At 51.0% G+C, this 25098-nt stretch overlaps 1 protein-coding gene across 2 annotated transcripts in view; it reads right to left on the reverse strand.

The window, feature by feature from the left end:
- Positions 1–13014: 13014 nt before the first annotated feature.
- The window catches only part of DOCK1 (dedicator of cytokinesis 1), a 493559-nt gene continuing 481475 nt past the window's right edge, over positions 13015–25098 (reverse strand). For both annotated transcript variants that reach the window (XM_077877225.1, XM_077877224.1), the window contains exons 49-52: positions 22935–23133; positions 20163–20316; positions 17354–17514; positions 13015–14173 (exon numbers count right to left, since the gene is read on the reverse strand). In XM_077877225.1, the coding sequence (XP_077733351.1) occupies positions 14078–14173; positions 17354–17514; positions 20163–20316; positions 22935–23133 (610 nt within the window). In that variant the 3' untranslated portion in view covers positions 13015–14077. The remainder of the gene's footprint in view (positions 14174–17353; positions 17515–20162; positions 20317–22934; positions 23134–25098) is intronic.

The raw sequence follows: 25098 nt of genomic DNA on the forward strand, positions 1-25098 counted from the left end.
TGACGGGATGAGCACTGGGTGTTATTCTGTATGTTGGCAAATTGAACACCAATAAAAAATAAATTTATTATTAAAAAAAAAAGGAATTCGCTGCTGCTTCGAGTCCCAGATTTTCCCCAATGAGCTCTAGGGTCTCCGCATGTAACCTGCCCAGACACAGCTGCCTCCACTGTAAGCCGGGTTAGTGGCGGCGCCCACCCTGCCCTGGGGTGCTGATCTCTGAAGGTAGATGGTCGCTGTGCCCCGCACCAGCACGGCCGGGACGCCCTGCCGCCTACGTCCCCTAGTGTCCTCAGTCATGGCCATGAGAAAGAGGAGAAAGGAGGAAAGAGGGGAGGGAGGGAGGGAGGGAGGGAGAGAAGGGAGAGAAGGAGGGAGTGAGGGAGAGAAGGGAAGGAGGATAGGAGGGAGGGAGGGAGGGAAGGAAGGAAAATAAGAATAGAAATAAAGGAAACAGAGTAGAAAAACAAAAGAGAAAATAACTAAAAATAAATGCTCTTTGGGAAGAAAACAAAGTTGAGGAGCCCTTGCGAGAAGGGACGGGGAGCGGAAGGGAGGAGGCTCAATGGGAAGGGAGGACGTCTCTAACCTACAGAAACACCACTGGGCTCAAGGAACAAGCAAAAGCATTGGCTCAGGTCGTGATCCTGGGGTCCTGGGATCGAGTCCGGTGTCAGGCTCCCTGCTCCTTGGGGAGTCTGCAGCTCTCTGCCTCTCCCTCTACCCTCCTCCCCGCCCCGGCTTGTGTTCTCTCTCTGTCTCAAACAAATTTTAAAAATCTTAAAAAGAAAAAGAGCCAGAGCACACTCTTCCCATGCTCTTTTCTTCTGCTCTGACACTTGTGGGAGCTGGTGTTGAAATGGAGCCTCCAGCTGCCTGGGCTGCGGAGTGGCTGCGATGAGCGGGGCCCCCTCCTGCTCTGGGTGGGGTGGGGGGTCACGCAGCATGAGTGAGAATGACCCGTGTGTGGTTTGAAGCTGCTGGGGTCACGGGGTGGGCAGCTGCGTGCACCTCCTAGGTTACCCCAGGGCCTCCGGCACCCTGCCAAGGTTGGTTGTCCTCACGGCCACAAGACAGCCATGCGCCGGGACCATGCACAGTCCTAACCTTCTTTCTCACAACCTCTTCCGCAAGCACGAAAAAGAAATCCCTCTCTTGGGATCCCTGGGTGGCGCAGCGGTTTGGTGCCTGCCTTTGGCCCAGGGCGCGATCCTGGAGACCCAGGATCGAGTCCCACGTCGGGCTCCCAGTGCACGGAGCCTGCTTCTCCCTCTGCCTGTGTCTCTGCCTCTCTCTCTCTCTGTGTGTGTGACTATCATAAATAAATTTAAAAAAAATTAAAAAAAAAAAGAAATCCCTCTCTTCAGTCTGAGTGGGTCAGTGCAGTGCCCACTGCATGTTGTGTTCACCTCGGGCCCGACGACGGTTGCCAATGCTCATGGGTGGGGCAGTGGTCTCCTGGGGCACCAACCCCAAACTCCAGTATTTACATTCATGTTACTATTCATATTACTCATATATTGATGATGGAGGAGGAGGAGGAGGAGGAGGAGGAGGAGGAGGAGGAGGAGGAGGAGGAGGAGGAGGAAGAGGCTTGGGCTGCTTAACTTGCTCAAGGTCAAGTACCTGCACAAATTCTGTAGGTGGTTGAGCTGGAATTTGAAGGAGGCCGCCTGGGGCTGGAGCCGCATCCTTAGGGCCACGGAAGCCCCGAGGGAAGGCGGAGCTGCCTACCGGGTGGGCGTGTGGGGAGCACGGGACAGGGCGCTGAAGCCCCAGCTTCCCCGCACACCTGGCCAGGTGGCCCCGGCCCCGCTGCCTCGCAGCCTCTGCAGACCTCGGGGGAAACCCGGTACTCTATCCCTTAGGACGCAGTTTTGTAAGGTCTGATGAGATAGTAAATAGGACAATATTCGGGATAGTATAAAAGATTAATGATAAAAATAAGTCACTCTTATTAGATTGTATTTATGATGCTAATTCTCCAACATTATCTTTTTCTTGGCTCACTGCTGAGTTACCTCTTAGAAGCAGTGATTAGGGTTGGGTTAAGATTTTTCTACTTTTCCTCCCACCCAGACTCCAGATGGTGTTTGCAGTCCCCAGAAAGGAGTCTCTGGGGGAGGAAGCAGGGCGCAGAGAGGGTGGGGACCCGCCTTGCGGGCGGGGCGCCCCGGGGCACAGTGGACACGGACGGTGGACATGGACCTGACGGTGGACATGGACCGATGGACACGGACCGGTGGACATGGACCGGGCACCTGCCGCTTCACTCCTTCTCTGCATCTGTGAAGCCGATGGAACGTGCCCTGCGTGTGCAAATCCTGCAGAGCTGCCGTTGTGCACCGGGGCGAGCGCTTCCTCTTCTCCCTCGTGCTGTCCTGTCCTCCCCACTTCCCCCCCAGACTTCCAATGTCCCTCATGCTGTCCTTCTGTCCTCCCTGCTTCCCCCTCAGATTTCCAGTGTCCCTGGGAGGCGGGTTTGGGAGAACAGGACTTTGCAGAGGAAACCGGCCCACGCGCGGCCTGGCCTGGAAGTCCCGCGCACCTGCGCACGCACACCTGCTGCTTCCACCTGCCTCCTTCCCTAACCCGAACCCGGTTCCCCTGCAACCTCCCACGGAACCCACTTGCCCTCTCCTCGGGCGGGTGCTCCTGGCGGCCGCTTCCGGATCCTTCCTCCCACGTCATCCTTCTGGAACCTACCCTCGCAGCCCCCACCAGCCCCAGACCCTTGAGGTTTTTGTCACCTGCTGACCTCTCGATCTCCTTCTGCCGCCGGGGGCTGAGTCTCTCACCTCCTCAAAGCCTGGCCTCACCCTCAGGGGCGGCGGCGGGCTCCATCACTCCCGACCGAGCCTCAGCCCCACCCCGTGCTGGGTGCTCTCGGCACCCCTTGCTGCCCTGCCAGGGCCTCGGGGCCCAGCGGTGACCTCAGCGCAGCTGCACAGCGAGCAGCACCCACCTGGCTGCCCTGTGCCCTTGGCTTTGATGCCTCTGGGGCCTCTCTGAAAGCTGCTCCCCAAACCTGGAAGTGTGGGGTGGTAATCACCCTCCCCACCCCCCCGCCAGGGCAGCAGTAAACCAATGGGAACTGGATTCTAAATCCCCCACAGTCTCTCTCAGGCTGGATGTACCTACAACCTGGGAGATGAGGACGAGGCAAATCACTGAGCACCCAAGGGGCAAAGCAGCTGACGCCCCCTGGTCTTACAGGGGGCAGAACAAAGGCCAGGAGGGTTCCCTGATTTGATGAACTGCTACCGGGGACCCAAGCCAGTGTAGACGGATGGAATCTTCCCTACCTCCAGGGAAGAAGCAGGTGGTCTTGAGAACAGGGGATGAGAGGCAAAGGCAGGCAGTGGAAATAGGGTAGGTGGCCACTTGCCACCTCTAGCAGGAGCCTGAGGATTTGCAGAGGGTCCCCTGCCCGAGGGGAGGGTTGGGATGCCGGGGGAGCAGGGTGGTGTCTGGCAGGAGGGGGCCAGTGGTCCTGGAAGCAGGTGGGGGAGGCAGGATGCCGAGCTCCCTCCCCAGAGGCCTCATCCCTTCTTCTCTGCCTCCATATGCGCCGGCATCATGTAGCAGGAACTGCAGTGAGACGGTTGTGAGACGGCCTCCGTGGGCTTCAGGGAGGCTGCCAGATCCTGTGCGCAAACCGCCGAGACCTGGAAGAAGGGGGAGACCCCCAGCCCCCGTCCCAAAGTAAGCAGAGTGACGGGCCGAAATGCATGGATAAGTGACTGGAACAGCAAGGCGTGGGCTTTCCCGGGGGTTGTGGCGGGAACTGGGAATGGGGAGAGAGTGTTGGGGCACAGCTGCTACTGGGGGGAGGATACAGAGCGACAGGGCTGGGGACAGGGTATTTTCAAACTGTGTCGTGGGGCTTTCAAACCTGTTGCTCCTCCTCGTCCCTTCCATTCAGTGGCTTTCTGCAAGACCACTGGTTTCAATTGTTTTTCTACCCAAATCCTGTTTCCAAGTGTTTCCACTTTTCCCAAAGACTGGCTCACGTGGGGCCACAGTGCAGGATGTGCGCCCTTCCGCCAGCAAAGGGAAGCCACGCCTCGCCTGGGAAACATCCACACCCACACCGACACCCACACTCGCGAGGAAGCCTTCTGTTTCACCGAGGTGACGCACGGGAGGTGATGTGAACCGACTGCTAACCAAATTCTTACAAGGCAGGATAAGAACTTCGGGTAGTTAACATGTACACATTTGGGGAGGGGCCTGGAGCGGACAATCATCTTTGTAAACTGCAACCTTGGCTCCTAATACTAATACAACCACGGCCCCGTGGGCGATTTTATTATAACTCTAATAAAGTGGCCCAATAAAGCAGCACAGTCTGCTGTGGATTTCCGGTACTGACTTGCAGGTTGGGAAGGCTTGGAGCCCTAAGAACAACAGAAGACGTGCCTACGACCCCACCTGTTTGTCATCCAAAGTGAGTTTTTATAATCATTTTTTTTATTGGAGTTCAATTTGCCAACATATGGCATATCACCCAGTGCTCATCCCGTCAAGTGCCCCCCTCAGTGCCCGTCACCCAGTCACCCCCACCCCCTGCCCACCTCCCCTTCCACCACCCCTTGTTCGTTTCCCAGAGTTAGGAGTCTCTCATGTTCTGTCTCCCTCTCTGATATTTCCCACTCATTTTCTCTCCTTTCCCCTTTATTCCCTTTCACTATTTTTTATATTCTCTGATGAATGAGACCATATATTGTCTGTCCTTCTCCGATTGACTTATTTCACTCAGCATAATACCCTCCAGTTCCATCCATGTCAAAGCAAATGGTGGGTATTTGTCATTTCTAATGGCTGAGGAATATTCCATTGTATACATAGACCACAGCTTCTTTATCCATCAGCTTTTGATGGACACTGAGGCTCCTTCCACAGTTTGGCTATTGTGGACATTGCTGCTGTGAACATTGGGGTGCAGGTATCCTGGTGTTTCACTACATCTTTATATTTGGGATAAATACCCATTAGTGCAATTGCTGGGTCGTGGCAACTCTATTTTCAACTCTTTGAGGAACCTCCACACTGTTTTCCAGAGTGGCTCCACCAGTTTGCATTCCCACCAACAGTGCAGGAGGTTTCCCCCACATCCTCTCTGTGTGGTTTCCCGTCTTGTTAAATTTTCCCCATTCTCACTGGTGTGAGGTGGGATCTCATTGTGGTTTTGATTTGTATTTCCCTGATGGCAAGTGATGCAGAGCATTTTCTCATGTGCATGTTGGCCATGTCTATGTCTTCCTCTGTGAGATTTCTGTTCATGTCTTTCGCCCAGTTCATGATTGGATTGTTTGTTTCTTGGCTGTTTGTAGACTGTATCTTTTGCTGTGCAGAAGCTTCTTATCTTGATGAAGTCCCAATAGTTCATTTTTGCTTTTGTTTCCCTTGCCTTCATGGATGTATCTTCCCAGAAGTTGCTGTGGCCAAGTTAAAAAAGGGTGTTGCCTGTGTTCTCCTCTAGGATTTTGATGAATTCTTGTCTCACATTTAGATCTTTCATCTATTTTAAGTTTATCTTTGTGTCTGGTGAAAGAGAGTGGTCTAGTTTCATTCTTCTGCATGTGGATGTCCAATTTTTCTAGCACCATTTATTGAAGAGACTGTCTTTTTTCCAATGGATGGTCTTTCCTGCTTTGTAGAATATTAGTTGACCATAGAGTTGAGGGCCCATTTCTGGATTCTTTATTCTGTTCCATTGATCTATGTGTCTGTTTTTGTGCCTGTACCACACTGTCTTCTCTAATTAATAAAGTGAAAAAGAAGAGATCACCACCAATACCAAGGAAATACAAAAGATTTTAAAAACATATTATGAGCAGCTATACCCAAATAAATTAGGCAATCTAGAAGAAATGGATGCATTTCTGGAAAAACACAAACTACCAAAACTGGAACAGGAAGAAATAGAAAACTTGAACAGGCCAATAACCAGGAAGGAAATTGAAGCAGTCATCCAAAACTTCCCAAGACACAAAAGCCCAGGGCCAGATGGCTTCCCAGGGGAATTCTATCAAATGTTTAAAGAAGAAACAATACCTATTCTACTAAAGCTGTTCCAAAAGATATAGAATACTTCCAAACTCGTTTTATGAGGCCAGCATCACCTTAATTCCAAAACCAGACAAAGACCCCATCAAAAAGGAAAATTATAGACCAATATCCCTGATGAACACAGATGCAAAAATTCTGAACAAGGTACTAGCCAATAGGATCCAACAATATATTAAGAAGATTATTCACCATGACCAAGTAGGATTTATCTGCGGGATGCAAGGCTGGTTCAACACTCATAAAGCAATCAATGTGATGGATCATATCAATAAGAGAAAAGATAAGAACCATATGATCCTCTCAATAGATGCAGAGAAAGCATTTGACAAAATACAGCATCCATTCCTGATCAAAACTCTTCAGAGTGTAGGGATAGAGGGAACATTCCTCAGCATCTTAAAAGCCATCTACGAAAAGCCCACAGCAAATATCATTCTCAATGGGGAAGCACTGGGAGCCTTTCCCCTAATATCAGGAACACGATAGGGATGTCCACTCTCTATTCAACATAGTACTAGAAGTCCTAGCCTCAGCAATCAGACAACAAAAAGAAATAAAAGGCATTCAGATTGGCAAAGAAGAAGTCAAGCTCTCCCTCTTTGCCAATGACATGATACTGTACATAGAAAACCCAAAAGCCTCCACCCCAAGATTGCTAGAACTCATACAACAATTTGGCAGTGTGACAGGATACAAAATCAATGCCCAGAAATCAGTGGCATTTCTATACACTAACAATGAGACTGAAGAAAGAGAAATTAAGGAGTCAATCCCATTGACAATTGCACCCAAAAGCATAAGATACCTAGGAATAAACCTAACCAAAGAGGTAAAGGATCTCGACCCTAAAAACTACAGAACACTTCTGAAAGAAATTAAGACACAAAGAGATGGAAAAATATCCCATGCTCATGGATTGGAAGAATTAATATTGCGAAAATGTCAATGCTACCCAGGGCAATTTACACATTTCATGCAATCCCTATCAAAATACCATGCACTTTCTTCAGAGAGTTGGAACAAATCATCTTAAGATTTGTGCAGAATCAGAAAAGACCCCGAATAGCCAGGGGAATATTAAAAAAGAAAACCAGAGCCGGGGACATCACAATGCCAGATTTCAGGTTGTACTACAAAGCTGTGCTCATCAAAGTGAGTTTTTTAAATGTCACCAGCTGGAAAAGCCAGCAGGGTGACGTTGGTTAAGTCGTGCGACCTGCCTGTCCCTTAGCTCGGTGCCTTTTGCCTGCCAGGCTCGCAGCAAGTGTTCTGACCAGTGAAGAATCTCAAAACGGAGATTCCGAGTCATGTGAGCTCTAAGGGTCTTTACCGAGACAGATCCCAGAATTCATCTTCTACTTCTGCAGAACATGAGCCTGTTCAGTTGTGGGCTCCCCATTTCTTGTTCTTCTGACGGCAACGCTCAGCAGGAGCAGGGCCAATGCATCTTGGAGACGGTGTTCGCAGGCGCTGCAGGTTGGAAGGTTCCAGGCTGGCTGGCAGCTGAGGGGGCTCTGCATGTCCCGTTCCAGCTCTGCGGGCACATCCCGACCCCCCAGCTGCTGGGAGCTGGTCTGGGAACCAGGAGGCAGCAGCCTCTTCACCCCGAGGCTGAAAGAATATGTTTTCCTTAGTACAGAGAAGAACAGCCATTCCCCTAACGCTTCTGAAGAACTGAGGGATGAGGGCGATGTTGTCCCGCCTTCCAAAGTTCACTTCTCCCGCCAGGCAGCGAAAGCCCGTGGAGGTCGACTGTGCTCCCCGCGGAGAACCCCCAAATATGTAGGAGCTTAAAAATAACCCTGCCTTTTGCAGGTAGCTCGTTAGTCGATATTAAGTGCCCTCCTCTCCAGCACAAGTGTTCATAATGCTAAATTAACTGTTAACAAGTATTTTTAAATGGTATAATTTATGCTAATTCAGAAATATTCCTTTCCAAAACTGATTATTTTTACTTCCCCAATTGCTGCTCTTGTACGTTAGCGGCTGAGGACTCGGGGCACCGCAGCGCAGCATGTTTCAGGTGGCTTCTCGATGGCCCGGCCGCTTCCACGGGTGGTTTCGTAGCTGCTTGTGCCCCAGCAGGGCACTGTGTGCCCTGGATAGGACCTGTCGTCATCTGGGTGGGAGGAAGGACGCCACCAGCCCTGTCCCTCAAGGTCAGGGTGGCATGGGGGGCCGGGGTGGGCTCTTCACAGAGAGGAAGGGGATCAGGCTCGCTCGTCCACCCCTCCTGGGGGCGCTACCCCCCCCCCCCCCGCCCCCCCCCCGCCCCGGGAGAGCATCACAGACCCTGCTGGTGGCACAGACCCAAAGCCACCGCCACGGGGGAGTGTGGCCTCTCCATCTGATGGGGTGCGTTTCGGGAGACGCGGTAGCCACGCCTTCCCTCTCCCTGCGGCCCTTTGCGGGGACAACGGTCTCGCGTGGCCCTCACCCAGGGGAGAGCAGGTCTTGTCCTCCTCCCGCAGCACGTGGCTCCGACACCCACGGATGCCTGCCTTAGGCCCAAACTGGTGAGGAAGGAAGGGAAGCTGAGCTCTATGTCTCGAGCTGCATGGTGTAGGCACGATCCGTAGGAGGAATCCTGCTACCCCACAGCCTGCGACGAGGGGCGACGCTGGGGACAGAGCGCGACTCCGCCGGAAGGCTCATCAAAGCCACCGAGGGAGAGCTGGGCCACTCCCGAGGCCCTTTTCCTGAGAGCTCCGCCAGGGCGTCGGGACACCACTGATGAGGGCAGGCCTGGCGAGCGGCGCCTTCCCAGCCAGGGCCCTCCGGGAATGGGATCCACGTGCCCTGAGCCCTTATGGTCCCTGACAGGTCCCAGCTCACACCACGCTGGGTCCATCAGCCATTCTCCAGCACGTTCCATCGCTTTCCCCTTGAGCTCTCCATGCTCCACCATGCCTCCTGTGCTCCCCGTGCTCCAACATACTCCCCGTGCTCCAACATGCTCTCCACGCTCCCTATGCACCAATATGATCTCCATGCTCCCTGTGCTTCAACATGTTCTCCATGCTCCACCGTACTCCCTATGCTCTAACATGCTCTTCATGCTCCACTGTACTCTAACACGCTCCCTGTGCTCCAACGTGCTCTTCATACTCCCTGTGCTCTAACATGGTCTTCATGCTCCCCCATGTTCCATCATGCTCCCTATGCCTTTCATGCTCCACCATGCTCCCTATTCTCCAACATGCTCTCCATGCTCCACCACACTCCCTATGCTCCATCATTATCCACCATTGTGCCTGACAACGTATCCAGCATGTCACTGGAGACACAATCCAAATGAACATAAAACGGCACACCCAGTTAAGAGAAGTAAGAGAAGTGACAAACAGCTGATGAAACCCAGCACTTCCCAATAGTGAAAATAAACATTAGTAGCATCAGCTAAACGGGCAGTCATCGGTGAACAAAACTCAGGAATCCAGCGAGATGTGGAAATGCTGTTCTGAGGCTGGAAAGAGGAATGGGATTCCTTCCCCGGGGCAGGAAGGGCAGTGAGATCGCTGGAGGATTACAGGACACTCATGGAGACTTCAGATGTTGCAAAGGTAGTGAAGAGAAGAATGTGCAAAGAAGCAGGGCTGCTGTGTGAGGCATTTCCAGCACCGACAGCTCCAAAGCTGACCCGCAGAGCGTCAGGCAGCACTGGCCTCCGCAGCCCACGAGAGGCTGGGACTCAGTGGGAATGTGCAGAACCTGACCGGGTGGGCTCGGAGGTGCACACCCTGCACTCTAGCTGGGCCAGGGGCAAGGTCACACCATAATCTCACAATAGCTTCTCAGAGAAGGGACATTCTGTGCAGTTTAAAGGAGAAACTTGGCCATGCAAAGTCTCCTCCTACTGATAAAACAGCCCTGGAGGATGAAAGGCAGCCAGGGTGGGGGTGAGGAGGGGAGGTGGAGACACAGACACAGAGAGAGTTAGAGAGATGGAGTGTGCTCAGCCAGCCCCAGGGCCAGACCCGTGGAGGAAGCCATTTGGACACTCCAGCCCCAGGACACAAAGGACAACATGGGTGGTTGGTATTATTATCGCCAGACTGATGAGCAGGCTAAGTGGTTGCCCGGGCTCTCTAGGCTCTGGGTATCCATCCAGGTGCCTCTACTCTAAAGTCACCTCTGTCTGTCAAAATATCGCTTTTCTGGAGGCAGTTTGCTGTGCTTCATCCCTTGTCTTTCGTGAGAATGTTTTTGCTTTGAAAATGTCATGATCCTCTTACATCACAGAAACTGGTTCTTCACAGAAACTGGACCAATAGGAGGCATGTATACGTAGAGATGGAGAGATTTATTTACTGAATTGGCACATGTCATCCTGGGGGCTGGCAGGTCCACCATTTGTAGCACAGGCTGGAAACTCAGGCAGGGTTTCCACACTATAGTCTTGAGGCAGAATTTCTTCTCCAGGAAACCTGAGTGCTTGCTCTTAGGGGCTTCACCTGATTGGACAAAGCCCACCCACATCATTGAGGGTGATTTCCTTTACTTTAGGTCGACTGATGGTAAATGGGACCCATATCTACCAAGTATCTTCAACGCAATAGCTGGATTAGCATTTGATTAACTGGATGCTACGGCCTGGCCAAGCTGACATGTCAGATTAATGATCACAAGTGTTTTGCTCGCGGCTGAAACTAACCCACCAATATTATCAAAAAGAGTTTTGTCATGCAGCACACCCCACACAGTCCCTGCTCCCGTCTCACGCCTGAGCTGCTGTTTAGCCTGTCACAGAACCTGCATGGAGCACTGGCTTCTCTGTGTTGGTGGGAGATGAACGAGGAGCACCAGTTTGGCTTATTTGGGTGCAACCGGTTATTGGCTCATAAGGTTTCCTGTTAGGTTTTTCAGAGGCATCACCAACTACACAGTAGATGTTTAAATAATTCGGAAAGGGCAGATTGAAGAAAAAAAAACCCACGAAAGTCTTGAAAAAGACCCTAAAAATTCATTAAATGCTAAAACGTAATCAAGAGATAGAACGAAAACACAAGAGCAAAATTCCATAATGCCAACCAAGACTTAGGCGAACGTGGGCTGTGATGCCCGACACCATAAAAGAATCAGAGCTGAAGAAATCTGTAAGGACGTAAAATGATCAAATCTCTCCAAGAAAGAATAACCTTAACATTGATTTAAAACCTAATTTCTTTAAATATTAGCAAGCACCCTTCAAGCACCAAGGGTACTTTTTAGAAAAGAAAAAAGACATTTATAAAACACAGTTTATGCGCTATCTTCTTTTAATGGAGATTTGAGAAGACATATTAAACTGGGTAGTTAAAAATAAAAGTTAAATAGGGTTAAATAAAGATCGACTTGCAATAGACTGGAGAGCATTCTCGAATGCAGGAGAATAAAACCGAAATGTAACTGAATGTGTGAGAGCTAAATTTGGCTTTGAGCTTCCTGGCACCCAAAGCAAAAATAGAACAGAAGATCCTCATCATTCCTGTTTTAGAGCATGCATTCTCAACGAGGCAGTATCACCCCTAAGGGGGTGAAAACCAGTGCTTAGGGGACAAAAAAAAATCTTACTTTCTTCATGTAAAAAGCATAGATATACACAACGCACATAAACACATACATAGTATATCTGTATGTTAAAATTTCTTGATGGGGAAATGATTAGGAAAAAATGCCTAAAAAGGTTCTTTGGAAGTTAATGATGAAAGGTTCAGAATTTTTTTTTCCCTGAGGAAAAAAATGTATCATTGCATCTAGATAGGCAAGTGGTTCCCCTTGACCTCATTCCAGGGCAGTGTCTCTAGAAGACACTGGATGACACAGAAGTCAGCTCTTCCTTGAGTCTAGTTTTGCAGCCCAGCCCTTGATTTAAAAGATGAAGACATTTTGTGTCTGCATATTTTCTAACTCTGGACACCAGTGTGAAGTTCCCAGCAGTTGGGGAGCATCCAGCGGGGAGGGCGGGGAGGATCCACCAAAGTATAGAGTCTGGGAATTATCCAGGAAAACTTTCAGGAGGAGGCTATGTGAGGAGAGAACTGGAACCCAGATGCCATTCTAGAAGAAAAATAACAATTTATTTGTAGGACCAAGGAACTCATTTTACAATTTTGGGCGACAGCTTATGCAGGGTGCCACTCTGGCTACCAGACCGGCCTCTCCCATGTGCTCCCATCCCAGGTAGGTGTGCCAATGGGCTTATTTTAGGATCTCGGATGGTATGCAGTTTCCAATATACTCAGTGGAGGATGAGTATCTATCTCAGTCGAAGGGTAAGAATTGACAAAGGAAAAAATTCTATATTCACATGAGTCTGACATTTCCTGGGGATGGGCTGGATATTTACAGCAAGGATGAATAAACTGGGGGTGGTGGTGGTGGTGGTGAGCAGTGATCGAGTGAGAGGGAAGGATCCTCTGAGCCTCAGGTTCTGTAGCAGATTTCCCTGAGGTCTGGTTAATGGGGCCGTGGGGCATGTCCTTGTGGTTTCAACAGGGAGGTGTCAGGAAGGAGCATAGGCGAGCATGTGCTTTACGTGGACAAGGGGACCCCATTGCTTTCTTTGTTTCTCGCCACCTAAGATCCAGAGAGAGCTCTGCAACACCAAGTGAAACATGGCACTGAACAGAACCCTCTCCCAAGTCAGCAGCTGGAAGGCCTCAAGGGGCAGAAATGCAGCCAGAGAGCCAGGCTGGGCTGAGGGGAGAAAGTCTCAGCAGGTGCTGAGCTCTGCTCTGTGCGTAAGGACGTGCGGACACACAGAGGGAGACTGGTGCTGTCTATCTGGGCCCCACATGACACAACAGAGGTGATTAAGAAAGATGCACACACACATTCGCGCGGGTCACGAAGCTTTTTAAGAAAAAGAGCAACAGCAATGGCATTTATATATACTTTTTTTTTTTTTTTTTTTTTTTTACATCAAGGGATAAAAACGTAGTATTTGGACGCTGGGAATCTTTTTTAAATGGCTTTTTATTTTTTTGTTGTCAATGGATAACTTTCAAGCCTACTAGAAGAGTATCGTGATTATAGTGGATAAAAAAATATAGATTACAGAATAAAAATATTAGGTTATACAAAGTTAGTTGTTCTTGTTTTTTTAATCATCGTCCACCAACATTGTCAGGACTTTGGAGCTGGGTGTGTGTGTGGGGGGAATCAACAAAATTTTATTTTTTTGTTTGTGTGTGTTCATACTTCCAGCAGTTAAAAAATTAAGAACACATACCAAGAATCATTTGTGGACGCCTGTTACACGGGAAGGACCAAAAACATGAACACTTAACTTCTAAGGACCATCATATATACAAACTTCTGTACAGAATGAGGACAGAAAGAAGTCACCCAATTAAAGCCACCGATGTGCTGCAGGCCTTCTCTTTTTAAAAAGAAAGAACGTGTATTTGCTCTCCCAGTGGATCCAGGATTTTTAACGGTGTTTCTACTGCATAAATTAGTAACTGTTCAGTAGCTGAGAAAGAATCCTATTTTAAATTATAGGAAAGGAAACAGGAACTTCCCTGAAAGGGTGGACCTTAACTGCCGGACTCGGGTTGAAGCCACACTTGACGGCAAGTCACACCCGCAGGAGGAGGGCTGAGGACCCTCCCTTCCAGGGGGAGCTGGGAGCCAGCCTCTGGAGGAGCTGAGCACTCGCCACACGGCCTCACGGGCTCACGGCGATGGCCTAACCTCTCCTGCTGCCCGAAACCCAGGGCAAGCGCTGTCTTTGCTCACCTGTCATTTGGCACCAACAGGGGACTTCTGGGCAAGACTTAGGCTCTCAGGACAGACACAGTCAGAAGCCCCCACTTTCGATCGTGCTGACCACCGTTCCAGACCCCTATCCACCTTGCTCCCCGATGCGAGAGGCTGGAAGTGAGCTCCTTCTCAGGACAAGCGATTGCACGACAGATGAGACATCACGGGCCCAATGAGGTAATGAGGACGCACGGGAGAAGAGTGGGGAGTGGGGCAGGGGGGGTGCAGCTGCAACCTCCCAGCGGTCCTGCGGCCTTCACTGCACGATTCCGGAGTCCACTGACGTCTGCTTGCGCGTCGTCTTCGGAGGAGGCGGAGGTGGGGTCTTGCTGGGCAGTGGAGGCGGAACATGCTAGAAGACACAGACACAGGACAGGGGCCACGTTACTGGTAATCTCGAGGTGAGGGCCTGAGGGCCTGAGCACCTGGCATAGTGGCCACAAGGGTAAGTTACTCTGCACCCTCGGGGTGGGGCCGGCCCTCCCTGTGTGACCTGGGCTGGCAGGGCTGCTGCCCATGGGGCTGGGCAGCTGGCGGCCACAGGCCTCTCTGGCATCTCTGAGCAACTGCGTTTCACAAAGCGCATCGCACATTGGCACAGCCCCTGAGATGGGAAACCACTGCTCTCTGCCTGGCAGTTTTACTTCCCGGGACTATTGATCCAGGTGCCCCTGGAAATGGACTGATTTCAGAACTGGACAGGTTAAGTGGTTAAATGCAATGGTCCAGGAGCAGAGCAGACCGGGGGCCACCCAGGCGGCCTGGCGCTGTCTTTGATGAGGGTCCATGGCCCTTTGCTGGTGCCCCCTGAAGATGTCCCCTAAACTGTTCAGGGACAAACAGGCCCTTGGAGAGGCTCTCTGGGGAGAAGCCCTCCTTTGCTCTTGGAACTGGAAAAGTCACGGGAGAGAAGGTCAGCCGGGTACATGTGGCCACTATCCAGGTATCCGCTAAGCCGTTTAAGGACAGTTTTTTGTCTGGTCTCTTCCAAAACTGCAAACTGAGGGGGATGTTTGAACTCTTTGTGAGGGAAACACATCATATACAGAATGGGTGTGGCTGTGTCTCAATGAAACTATTTACAACAAAAAGTAGCAGGTCAGGACACCTGGGTGGCTCAGTCGGTTAGGCGTCTGGCTCTGGATTTTGGCTCAGATCACCATCTCAGGGCCAGGGGATCAATCCCTGCATCAGGCTCTGCACTCAGCAGGGAGACTGCTTGGATTTGCTCTTCCTCCCCCATGCCCTCCCCTCACATGTGTGCACGCTCTCTCTCTCTGGAAAAGAAAAGGAGAAGGCAGCAGGCTGTCCTTGGTTCCTGGGCCATCATTCACCCTTGAATCCCTACAAATGATTTGGCAGTTGCCAAGGTGATAGAAAGACCCCTGCTTAATGAACCTTCCAGGGCATGGATGATGGAGGGCAGTCAGTGGCACCCTCCCGACCACCACAGACACCAGCCCCACATGAGATGCTCTATAAAAAAGTGTGGGCCACACAATGAGTAAGTGAATGAATGAGTGCACGTGGGGAGGAAACGAAGCGCTGAATGAATGGATGGACGGATGAATAAATGAGCAGATGTGCCAGAGGTAGAATGAACCAGAGGGAAATCGCAGAACACTATCACCTAAGCACGGTGGACTCTGTAGCAGCCTCTGCGTGGAGGCTCACGGGAAGCACAATGCGAGGAAAGAAGTTTCAAGGACAGGACGGTGACACAGCAGTCTCTCCCCTGTTGACCAACTTTCCTCCCGATTTTGCAGACAAGGAGATGCTAAAGTCGACGTAGTGTCTAACACGCGGGAGAGAATCAATCGGGAAAAATAGGACCGAGGTACTGACATTGAGACATTATAAGAAATGAAGTAAAATAATAGTCTCTATGTTTTCTCAAGGTTGGTAAGAACATTTAAAAAAAGACCAAAGCAAACACCTATTTCGAGATGTGATATAACGGGTGCTTCTGGACGTGTGGAAGCCAGGACGATGGGTCGGAGTGAGACGGGCAAACATAGACGGGTGCAAGCACAGCGCGGCTGACACCCTCTGTGCCAGGTGGGAAGGTGGCAGGTTTGTTGCCACTAAGTCCAATGACAGGTCAGATCACAGCTCATACGGGCCATTTTGAAAGAAATGACAGCTTGACGTGGTGACAACCAGGGACAGGGGTGACTGCAAGCCCGAGGCTGATCAGTGACAGTGGCAGGAGGTATCGATCACCCCCCAAGGCAGACGAGCGATCGGTATCCTACTACAGCCCCGTAGGGCCTGCGGAGAGGGAGCGCCGATGCCTCCGACGGGTTGTGACACACCACGCCACGGGTGTGTCACTGGAACTCACTCTCCTGCTGCAGGAATGATGTTTGATAACAAGAAACAAACAGCACAGAGACTGGGGTAATTAAATCTAATAGAATTCACGACCCGTTTATAAATGGAGCCGAGGTTCGTCGGGTTCCTTCCTGACCCAACAGCACGTGGCATCAATGTGGCAACAGTCACCTCGAGCGATGTAGCAACAGCGCGGAGATGGTAAAGTGTTGCCCCTGCACTGATCTGTCACCAAATGGATGTGGTCCTATTTCCAAGTTCGGAATTTTCTGTTCACTGGTTCGGGGAGACTCGGGGGACATTCTTACTTCCCCAGCTAAATAAAGGTATGAAAACAGAGGTGTGATCGGTTAACTAAGCTGTTCGGGAAACAACACCCAACCAATCAATTTCTCACTCGACTCCCTGGGCCTCTTTCCTTCTACCTTAGAGTGAAAAGTGTGTGGGATAGGTCAGGCCCCCGTTTCGGTGGTTCCAACAAACCATTCCGGCCTCCTGAAAAGCCATCATTGGGTAACGCGGCCCCGTCTCCATGGCCGGTCCCCCAATGTGGCATCTCTGGGGACGGAGGGCTGATCTGAAACTATGGCCTCAGAAGGTCAGTCATCCCTTCAGCATCCGAGATGAAGCCTCGCTGCTGTTCTGTGTTTTCACATAAAATCCCCTCTCTTGTCTGCCCCTCTCATAAGAGAAGATAATAAACTCACAGGACACTCCATACAAAAGCACCCGTAGAAAGAAAGAAAGGGCTTGTAGGATTTATATCGGTTTTTAAGGTGGGGGGTAAAGTGTGCACACTGGTCTCCGCCTGTGGTCACCCTAGAACAGAGAACCCGTGACAGCAACCTTGAGAACCAGGAGATGAAAGGAACCAGGAGACCTCAAAGGAACGTTTCCAGAACTGTCAACTGGTAACCAGACGCACTGGTTTAAACGGCTTTTAAAGACTTTACTGCGGTCGGGCTCAGAACTTCTCAGAGGCCAGGCTGGCATCTGGTAGGAGCCCAGGCCCCATCAGCGGGACAGATGACGCTGAACCAAGATCCTGTGGACAGAGTTCTTATCGCTTTGACCTCTTTTGTCAAAACCAGATGTGGGCTGGCCCAAAGCAAGCCCGCCAACATCAGCAAGGAGGGGTTTCCACTCTGTGGAAGGAGAGACTTTAAAAGCCGGTGTTTCGGGTCTCTGGCTGACTTACCCTCTGGTGAGGAGGAGGGGGCGGAGGGGTGGGCGAGCTGATCAAATCCTGGTTTTCCATCAAGTTCCCATAATCTGCCATGCTCCCTTTGAGAGGCAGGGGGGGCGGGACTTCGGCCGTGTCCATCCCCGTCATGCCGGTCATGCCGTTCAGCTCCAGACCTGGAAAAATGGGTCGATTTAGAATCAAAGGGCCCCACTGCGCCCGAGTGCCCATGTGGCTGCTTCACCTGCTGTCCGGGAGCGGGTGGGGGGCAGAAACGCCTGTCGATGGAGAGACGGAGAAGAGAAGTGAGCTGGGAGGGGTAGAGAAGGTGAAGGGTCAGCTCCCTTCCTAAAGGCACGTTCTAGAAAGAGAATACCAAGTGCCATAAAGACATCTGAAGCTTAAAGGAGCCGTCAATCCACTGTAAAAACAGCCATGCCATCCCCGGGCCCCTAACGACCCCTCCTTGTGCCTCTGTGCGTTGGTGGCGTCTACACAGTGGCTGGACAAGGCCCGTCTACACCCAGTGTGTTCAGAGCGTGGCCAGGTCTTCGCAGCCAGCGTCCTGCGGTTGTTACCTGGACGCCTGCACGACGTGAAAGCCCACAAAGCAGCACACGGCCGGCCAGTCACCCACCCTTCACATCTCTCTCGACAGGAAAACCCACGACCGTATGAAATGAAGTTATTAGCAGTCACGGGCCCTGTGGCTGTTACTTGAAAGCAGCCGAGGGGAAGTACAATTGATTTTTAAAGTGACCTGAAAAACCAGCCAGGTTCAAATGGAAGGAGAATCATTAAGGCGGGAAACTTTCGCAACCCTTGTGGAGACTCTTAGGAAAAATTTGTTTTTCCTTTACATTAGAGGAAAATTGACATCTTTACTGATGGGTCTCTTTGAGGTTTCCCCACTGACCCACTGAATGGGGAGGGGAAAGGCTGCCTGGGGGACCTGAGGGTTTCTGAGGGAGGCTTGCCAGGGAATCCGGGCCCGCAAGAGATAGAATGACTGCCCTCGTGACTTCTTGCTTATTTGTGTCACGGTAAACTACACACAACACACAGTTTGCCATTTTAACCAGAATTCGTTGTATAAATCAGCGGCATTGATTACATTCATGATGTTGGGCAACCATCGCCACTATTGGTTTCCCAAACTCTTTTATCATCTGGAACACACAGTCTGTCCCCATTAAGCAAAGATTGCCCACCAATCCCCCTCCACCCGGCCGGATACATCGAATCTAGTCCCTGTTCAACAAATTTGCGTGTTTTAGAGCTTTCCTGTAGGCAGAATCACAGAACACCTGTCCTTTATTTCACTGAGCATAATGTGGGAGTTTCATTCGTGATGTGGCCTGTGTCACAGCTCCCTCCATTCCTCTTTGTGGCTGAATAATATTCCATTGTGTGGCTATCTCTTTGGATGCAATGCTTCCTTTATCCAACCATCAGCTGAGGAACACTTGGGTTGTTTCCACCTGTTGTTACCGTGGAGAATGCAGCTGCAAACGCTCACATACAACAAGTCCCTGTTTTTACCTCTTTGGGGCGTGGGCTTGGAGCGCACTTGCTGGGGCCTAGGGTGAACCTAGGTTTAACATCAAGATGCAACCGAAGCGTTTTCCACACCGGCTGCAATGGTGCCTGTTTTTAACTATTTAAAGAAAATGGTAAAATATTTTTAGGAAAAGATTCTGTGGTAATAGTGTAAGGATGTGAAGCTGTAACACCCGGTGGCCAGGAAACTGTGTCCTCAGTTAGGCTCATCCATGGCGGCAGCACTGACCACACACCCCCCATATGGTGGTCTCCAGAATGGTCCCTGCCCCTTTTCAGTAAGAACAACAGGTGCAAAGGACAACGGTCCACAGAGCCCCTATCCGGGGCAGAGGACGGAAGGTGGGTTCTCCTGGAATCCCCTTTCTGTTGCTGCCTGCACTCCCTGCCACCAAGACCTCCCCTCTCTGGAAGGCCTGAATTTAGTGGTGAAGAGTTGATTACCACTGGCTGTGGGTTCAGTAGCGTCCCTCCAAAATTCATGTCCACCCAGAAGCCCGGAATGTGACCTTACCTGAACACAGGCATTTTGCAAATGAAATTAAGTTAAGGATCTCAAGAGGAAATCATCCTCGATTTAAGGTGGGCCCTAAAGCCAATGTCTGGTGTCTTTTTAAGATGTAGAGAGGACCCAGGAGAGTAGGCCACATGAAGACAGAAGCAGAGACTGGAGGGGTACATCTATAAGCCAAGGAAGGCCAAGGATGGTCAGAAGCTACCAGAAGCTAGGAGAGAGGCACGGAACAGTCTTCTCTCTGAGCCTCCGGAAGCAACCCTGTCATCCGGACCTCTGACTTCCGGCCCCCACAAGAGAGAGGAAATAAATTTCTGTTGTTTTAAGCCAACAAGTTTATGGTAATAAGTCATGGAACCCTAGAAGTCAGGCAAAACTAGAAAAATTAGTCTTGTGTTTAGCTCTTCAGAACAGCCTGGAAATGCCTCTTCACTTTACGTTCCTCCCAGACACAGGAAGGCCAAGACTTCCTTGTGACTCGTGTGTGACTCGTATCCTGTGATACAAAGAGGGGGGCTGTCCATGTGCCTCTCACACCTTCCCTGGCTCAAGGAAGGTTCTGGGAGCACACAGTCCCTCCAGGGAACTTGGGAAGACTGGTTTGCCCAAGTGCGCAGGGGACTCCCTGTACCCGGGGTGCTTGTGGAAACGGCTACAAGGGGAGGAGCGAGCCTAACTTTCCAGCCTCTGGTCAAGGAGGGAGTCACAGAGCAATGCCAGGAGTTCCAACGTGGAGAATGTTCCACTCACTCGACTGCAAACTGAAGCTGAGCTTGGCCCTTGGTGTGACTGGAGGCGGTGTTGGCTGGGAGGATGGTGGTGACGGGGACACAGAGAAACGTCTTTCACTTCCAGTGACGTTGATCACCTGGCTCTTCGGTCTCTGGGGCCGCAGAGGACTTATCTATGTTGGAGGAAAGAGCAGAGTTAGGGTCGCCATGGCTGACCTGTGTCCCCCACAATACTCAGTACCTGTGACTACGACCTTACCTGCAAATATGGTCTTCTGCAAATACCTGACCTCCAAAGGAGGTCATGGGACGGTGGGGGGGAGGGAGGAGAGGCCCTGACCCAGTATGACTGGTGTTCTTATAAAAAGGGGGAATCTGGCCACAGATACACGTACACAGGGAGAATGCCAAGTGAACATGAAGACAGAGATGAGGGCAATGCCTCTAGGAGCCACTGTGTGCCAAATGTTGCTGGGGGCAAGGATGTGAGGGAGGCCTGGGACAGGGCAAATGTGCACGTGGACTGGTGACAGTCCCGTCCCGTGAGGCACGTTCTGATGACTCGGGAATAGAAGCATGCTTTCCTGGTGCCAAGAAAATTGCACCTGGAGGACCCTCGCTCCCACCCCAGGCTCTGAGTCTCAGCCGAAGGTCATGAGATTGTTGATGATGCCACATCAAGCAGGAGGCTGAACCCAGCCCCTTGGGAATGAGCAGAGGTATAGCCTTTGTGGAAGCTGCGGGGGGCCGGGCACGGGGCAGAAAGCCGAGGCCATCCCGTCGGGCCCGGGAACACCAGCCGTGCCGGTGTTGCCTCCAGGAGTGGGGCTGCTGCTTTGACTCCACTAAAGTTGTCTCTGACTTGCCCACCTGCTCCGCCCCGTGGCACCTGGCTGGTTGCGGGCCCATGGAGGCTCTCCTTGGAAACTGCAGGTGTCCGCATGTATTCACAGACCTTGCTGACACCTGTCATCTGGAGAGACAGGTAGTTGGGCTGCCCCGAGAGCAGTAAGCCTGCGCCCAGCAAGAGGTCGGGATTCCCGTCCCCAGAGCCACAGCAGCTGTGGTTATTCTGAGGGTCGTCAGAGGCGGACCAGGGGCCGGGTTCTGGGCTCTGACCCTGGTGCGTTCCTGTGGACCTGCTGAAGGTGCTTCCGGCCAGCTGTGGGGGGCCCCACTTTGAGTGAACTCGGCCCATCTTTGCTAGTGTCCTTGCAAGCAAACAGGGCCTCGGCGGGGAGGGACACACCTGCATGTGATGGCCAAGTGCCTGGCCCGACCTTCGACCTCTTTTCACACAACTTCACTGTGACCAGCTCTGCCGTGTGGTTCAACTTGTATCAGCTTAAAATGGAGCTTCAATAAAAATATAGGGAGAGACATGCAGAGTGTCTGGCACCTGGTAAATATCTCGCTTTTCTGTTAATTCCCCACCCAGTTCTGAGGGTTTGGGACCTGAGATCTCTATCCTGGGCTTGAGAGAAGGCGACCTCGGCTCATGTCAGCAAGGTCACTGGCACCCCAGCTTTCCAGAGTCGTGGATGGAGCACGCTGGGAGGCTCATCAGAGACCTCTTCCTCCCATTGCTGAAGGCCCAGCACCTCGGCATGAAGGCCAGCCTCTGGCCAGTCCCCCTCCTGTGCTCTGACACCCCTGGCCACCCTCCTGTGCCTGAAGGCCTTAGCAGGGCATCTGCCTTCCTGAGGGCCATGGTGTGGCTCTCGAATATGCCTTCTGTCTCTGGACAGCCAAACAACACGTGACCACCTCTCTGAATGGCACGCAGTGTGGGTGAAACGTACCCTCTGAGTTTAAGATATAAACAAGCCAGGAAATATAAATATGTCTTATCAAAAGGTGGTCCCATGTGAGCCCTTTTGTCAAGCAACCCTTCAATCACAGCCAGGACAGGTCATGGGCTCTTGCCCGGGGCGGGCACATTCCCGGATGCCGTAAGACAAGTGTCCATCGTTTCTAGGGGGAGGTGGCTCTGAGCCCGACTTAACCTCTGAAGCTGACAGCCTGTGAGAGCCTCTCCTTTTATTTTGTTTCCAGTCCACAAATAGCAGGTTCTGAATAAAGTTCACCCTAGAAGCTGCCCGAGCCTCCTCTGAGATGCCCTCAGCCTGCAGCGCTGCTGAGTACTCCTGTGAGCTGCAGCCCCTCGGCCCAGCCTCAGGCCGCCAGTATGTGGCACGGGTTTCCCCGCCTTCACACGCCCAGGACTGGGCAGTGACTGAGGCTGCCCGGGAGCTGTTTCTCATGTCAGCTAACTAGCACATGTCAGCTTAAATCCCAGAAAGGCCTTCTGAAACATGGCAAAGACGTCAATGTGGGGCCGATGAGGCAGGAAGGTCAATGCTGGACGCCCGTCCTGCGGGCTGAACTCAGCAGAAGGGGCTTTGGGACTCCCTCTGAGCAGATTCTAATGCGGGGAGTACTGTTTTCAGACGACAGAAGCATTCCTATTCATCTCCTGAGATGTCGGGTTGTGTGTTGGAAGCAAGTTCAACATTGCTGCAGAAATCCTAGAACCACCCAAGTCCCTTTGGGATGGAGGATGAACGCTAAGGCAGGTAACCTTCCAGAAGGGAAGCTCCGCTCTGAGCCTCTGGATGCCCTACAGCATTGGGTTATACCAGGGAAGGGCCGAGGGGGACCTCAGATTTTCAAAGCAACTATTTTATAGAAAATTCAGTGAAAACCAACTGACAGCTCCACTGGCTAAATATGGAGCAAAGGTAGGTCCCAGGAGCCACCGCAGCGTGGGGCAGGTTCCCTAAGAAATTACCGTCTCTGAAAGAATCACAGCCTCAGACTGCTGCAGGGAAATGTCGGTGGGTTTAAATTCCTTGTCAAATATCTCTTGATGTTTGCTGTTCCTTTTTTCCTTCTTCTTGTCCTTCTTCTCCTTCTCGGGGTCATCCTTGTCCAGCTTGTCTTGGGACCTGGAGTGCATTTTCTTGGGCAGGAGAGGCTCCAGAGCAAACCTAGAAGAAATGGTCCTTTAAATCACTCATGACTTAAGAGGAGAACAGTTGCTTCACGGCCTGCAGATAAACGTGAACCTGTTCACAGGAACGTAAGGGTGGGCTGGGAGCTGCACAGTCTTACAGGAAAGGAATGATTTATAAAGAGAGGTCAAGGGGGATGAAGATATATATTAGCCAGTTGTAACCGACAAGAGATAGAGACAACAGTGGGAAGAAAGAGAACACATCTAGGAGGATGGGGGAGATGTGGAGTCTGAGTGGACAGGACACCTTGACATAAAGGGATTATCGCAGATTCCTGATGGGAGGATGGTATCTGGGGTAGGTTTCAAAAGGGGAGCCCTTGTCTTGTGGAGATTCATACAAAAATATGTACAAATATAATAGGGGAAACAGGCAGATGCTGAAGCAAATAGATTCCTGGTATCTCGATTCTGACCAAGTTCCTACAGCCACCTCAAGATTACAGATACGTCCGCCGCTTCAATTTGGAAGCCTTTTGGATGACTCCGTGAGAAGCAAGCTGATTCCAGCTCGTAGGTACATGGAGATGCCCTCAGATTTTCAGCTGAGCGCTGAGCTAGAAGACCTGGGTTTTGGCTCCACCATCTCCTGAGAAGTCTTGACATCCCCAAATCACTGTGGGCTGGACGTCCCCAGGCTCAAGACGAAAGGAAGACATCACCACCCTGGTGCCTACTGATGCCAATGCACTGGTATAAAAGCAAGTTAATGGTTAGTGCTTCCACTGGGCACTTACCGAGTAAGTGGACCTGGGGCTAGCTCCTAAGGCACGTGTCAAAGCTGAGTGTGCACACACATCTGCGTGCAATGGTGGTTTGGTATTTTAATATAAGACTGGGGTGGTAATGGGGGGGGGGGTGGTCCATCCTGTTTCTATCCTAGTAAATTATATCAGGAGAGAGAAGAAATGATTCCAGTTCTAAGGTTGGAGTTACATCCTCTGCAGCAGGAAGGAGCTAGGAGGGAGGGCGACCGTGGATAATGGTATGAAAAAGCCTGCAAAACTTTATAAACGTCCAGTTACAAAATAAATACAGCACAACACTGAAGTGAGAGCATACAGAATGTCGTCAATAAAACAAAATAATCCTCAAGATTTTATTCTAGGTTTTGTGGACAATTAACGGAGGGGAAAACAAATAAGAGCAGTGGACATCTTTGAGCTGAAGGGGAAGACCTGTAAACATCTAGGGAGCACACCAAGGGCCAAGAGAAAGGCAGGTTACGTTGAAAATTTTTCACATTATGAGAAGCACCTGCCAACAAGATGAACTTTCTTCTGCATGTAACCTGTGCCATCGGGGACCAAAGTCTCATTTCCTCCACATTAATTACATGGCTAAGGGTGGTAACCCTAGAATGAACAAAAATCTGGATTCTAATAAAGATGTCTTCTAGTTCAAGGATACACAGTGCCTCCTGGGAGAAGGAGGCGTGTGCTCACGCGTCTGGTACACCACACCTCTCTCTAAAACCTCTAGATCAATTTCTACCCTCGCCCCCTGTGTTCTCGGAAATGTAAAAACCTTTTCATAACTAGCTTGGGGATTTTCTTGGGGGAAAGTTGAATTAAATTTCTTTAGCAATCTTGCTCTAAGTGACAAGCACACATGATTTAAATACCTCTAAATTGAGAATTTCCATATGGATTTGGCTTTATAAGCAGCAGACAGTGATAAAAATTACTGTCAGGAAAAAAAAAAATGTGGGTTTAGTTTTCAATCTTCCATCGGGCCCACCGGTCATCGGCAACAAAGGGCGCTTAGCTGTGAGCTGTTCCGTGGGGCGCTCTGGAAGAGTGTGTCTGCGTGCGGCAGGGGCCAGGAGCCTATGGGCTGCGTAAGGCGAAGGATGGAAAACCAAATGGGGTTGTACAAACACAGAACTGCAAACTCAACGTTAAAATAATTAGCGGTTGTTCCCTGGTGTTTAAATTGC

Source organism: Canis aureus, chromosome 29 (assembly GCF_053574225.1).
Source record: "Canis aureus isolate CA01 chromosome 29, VMU_Caureus_v.1.0, whole genome shotgun sequence".
Taxonomy (NCBI): Eukaryota; Metazoa; Chordata; class Mammalia; order Carnivora; family Canidae; genus Canis; species Canis aureus.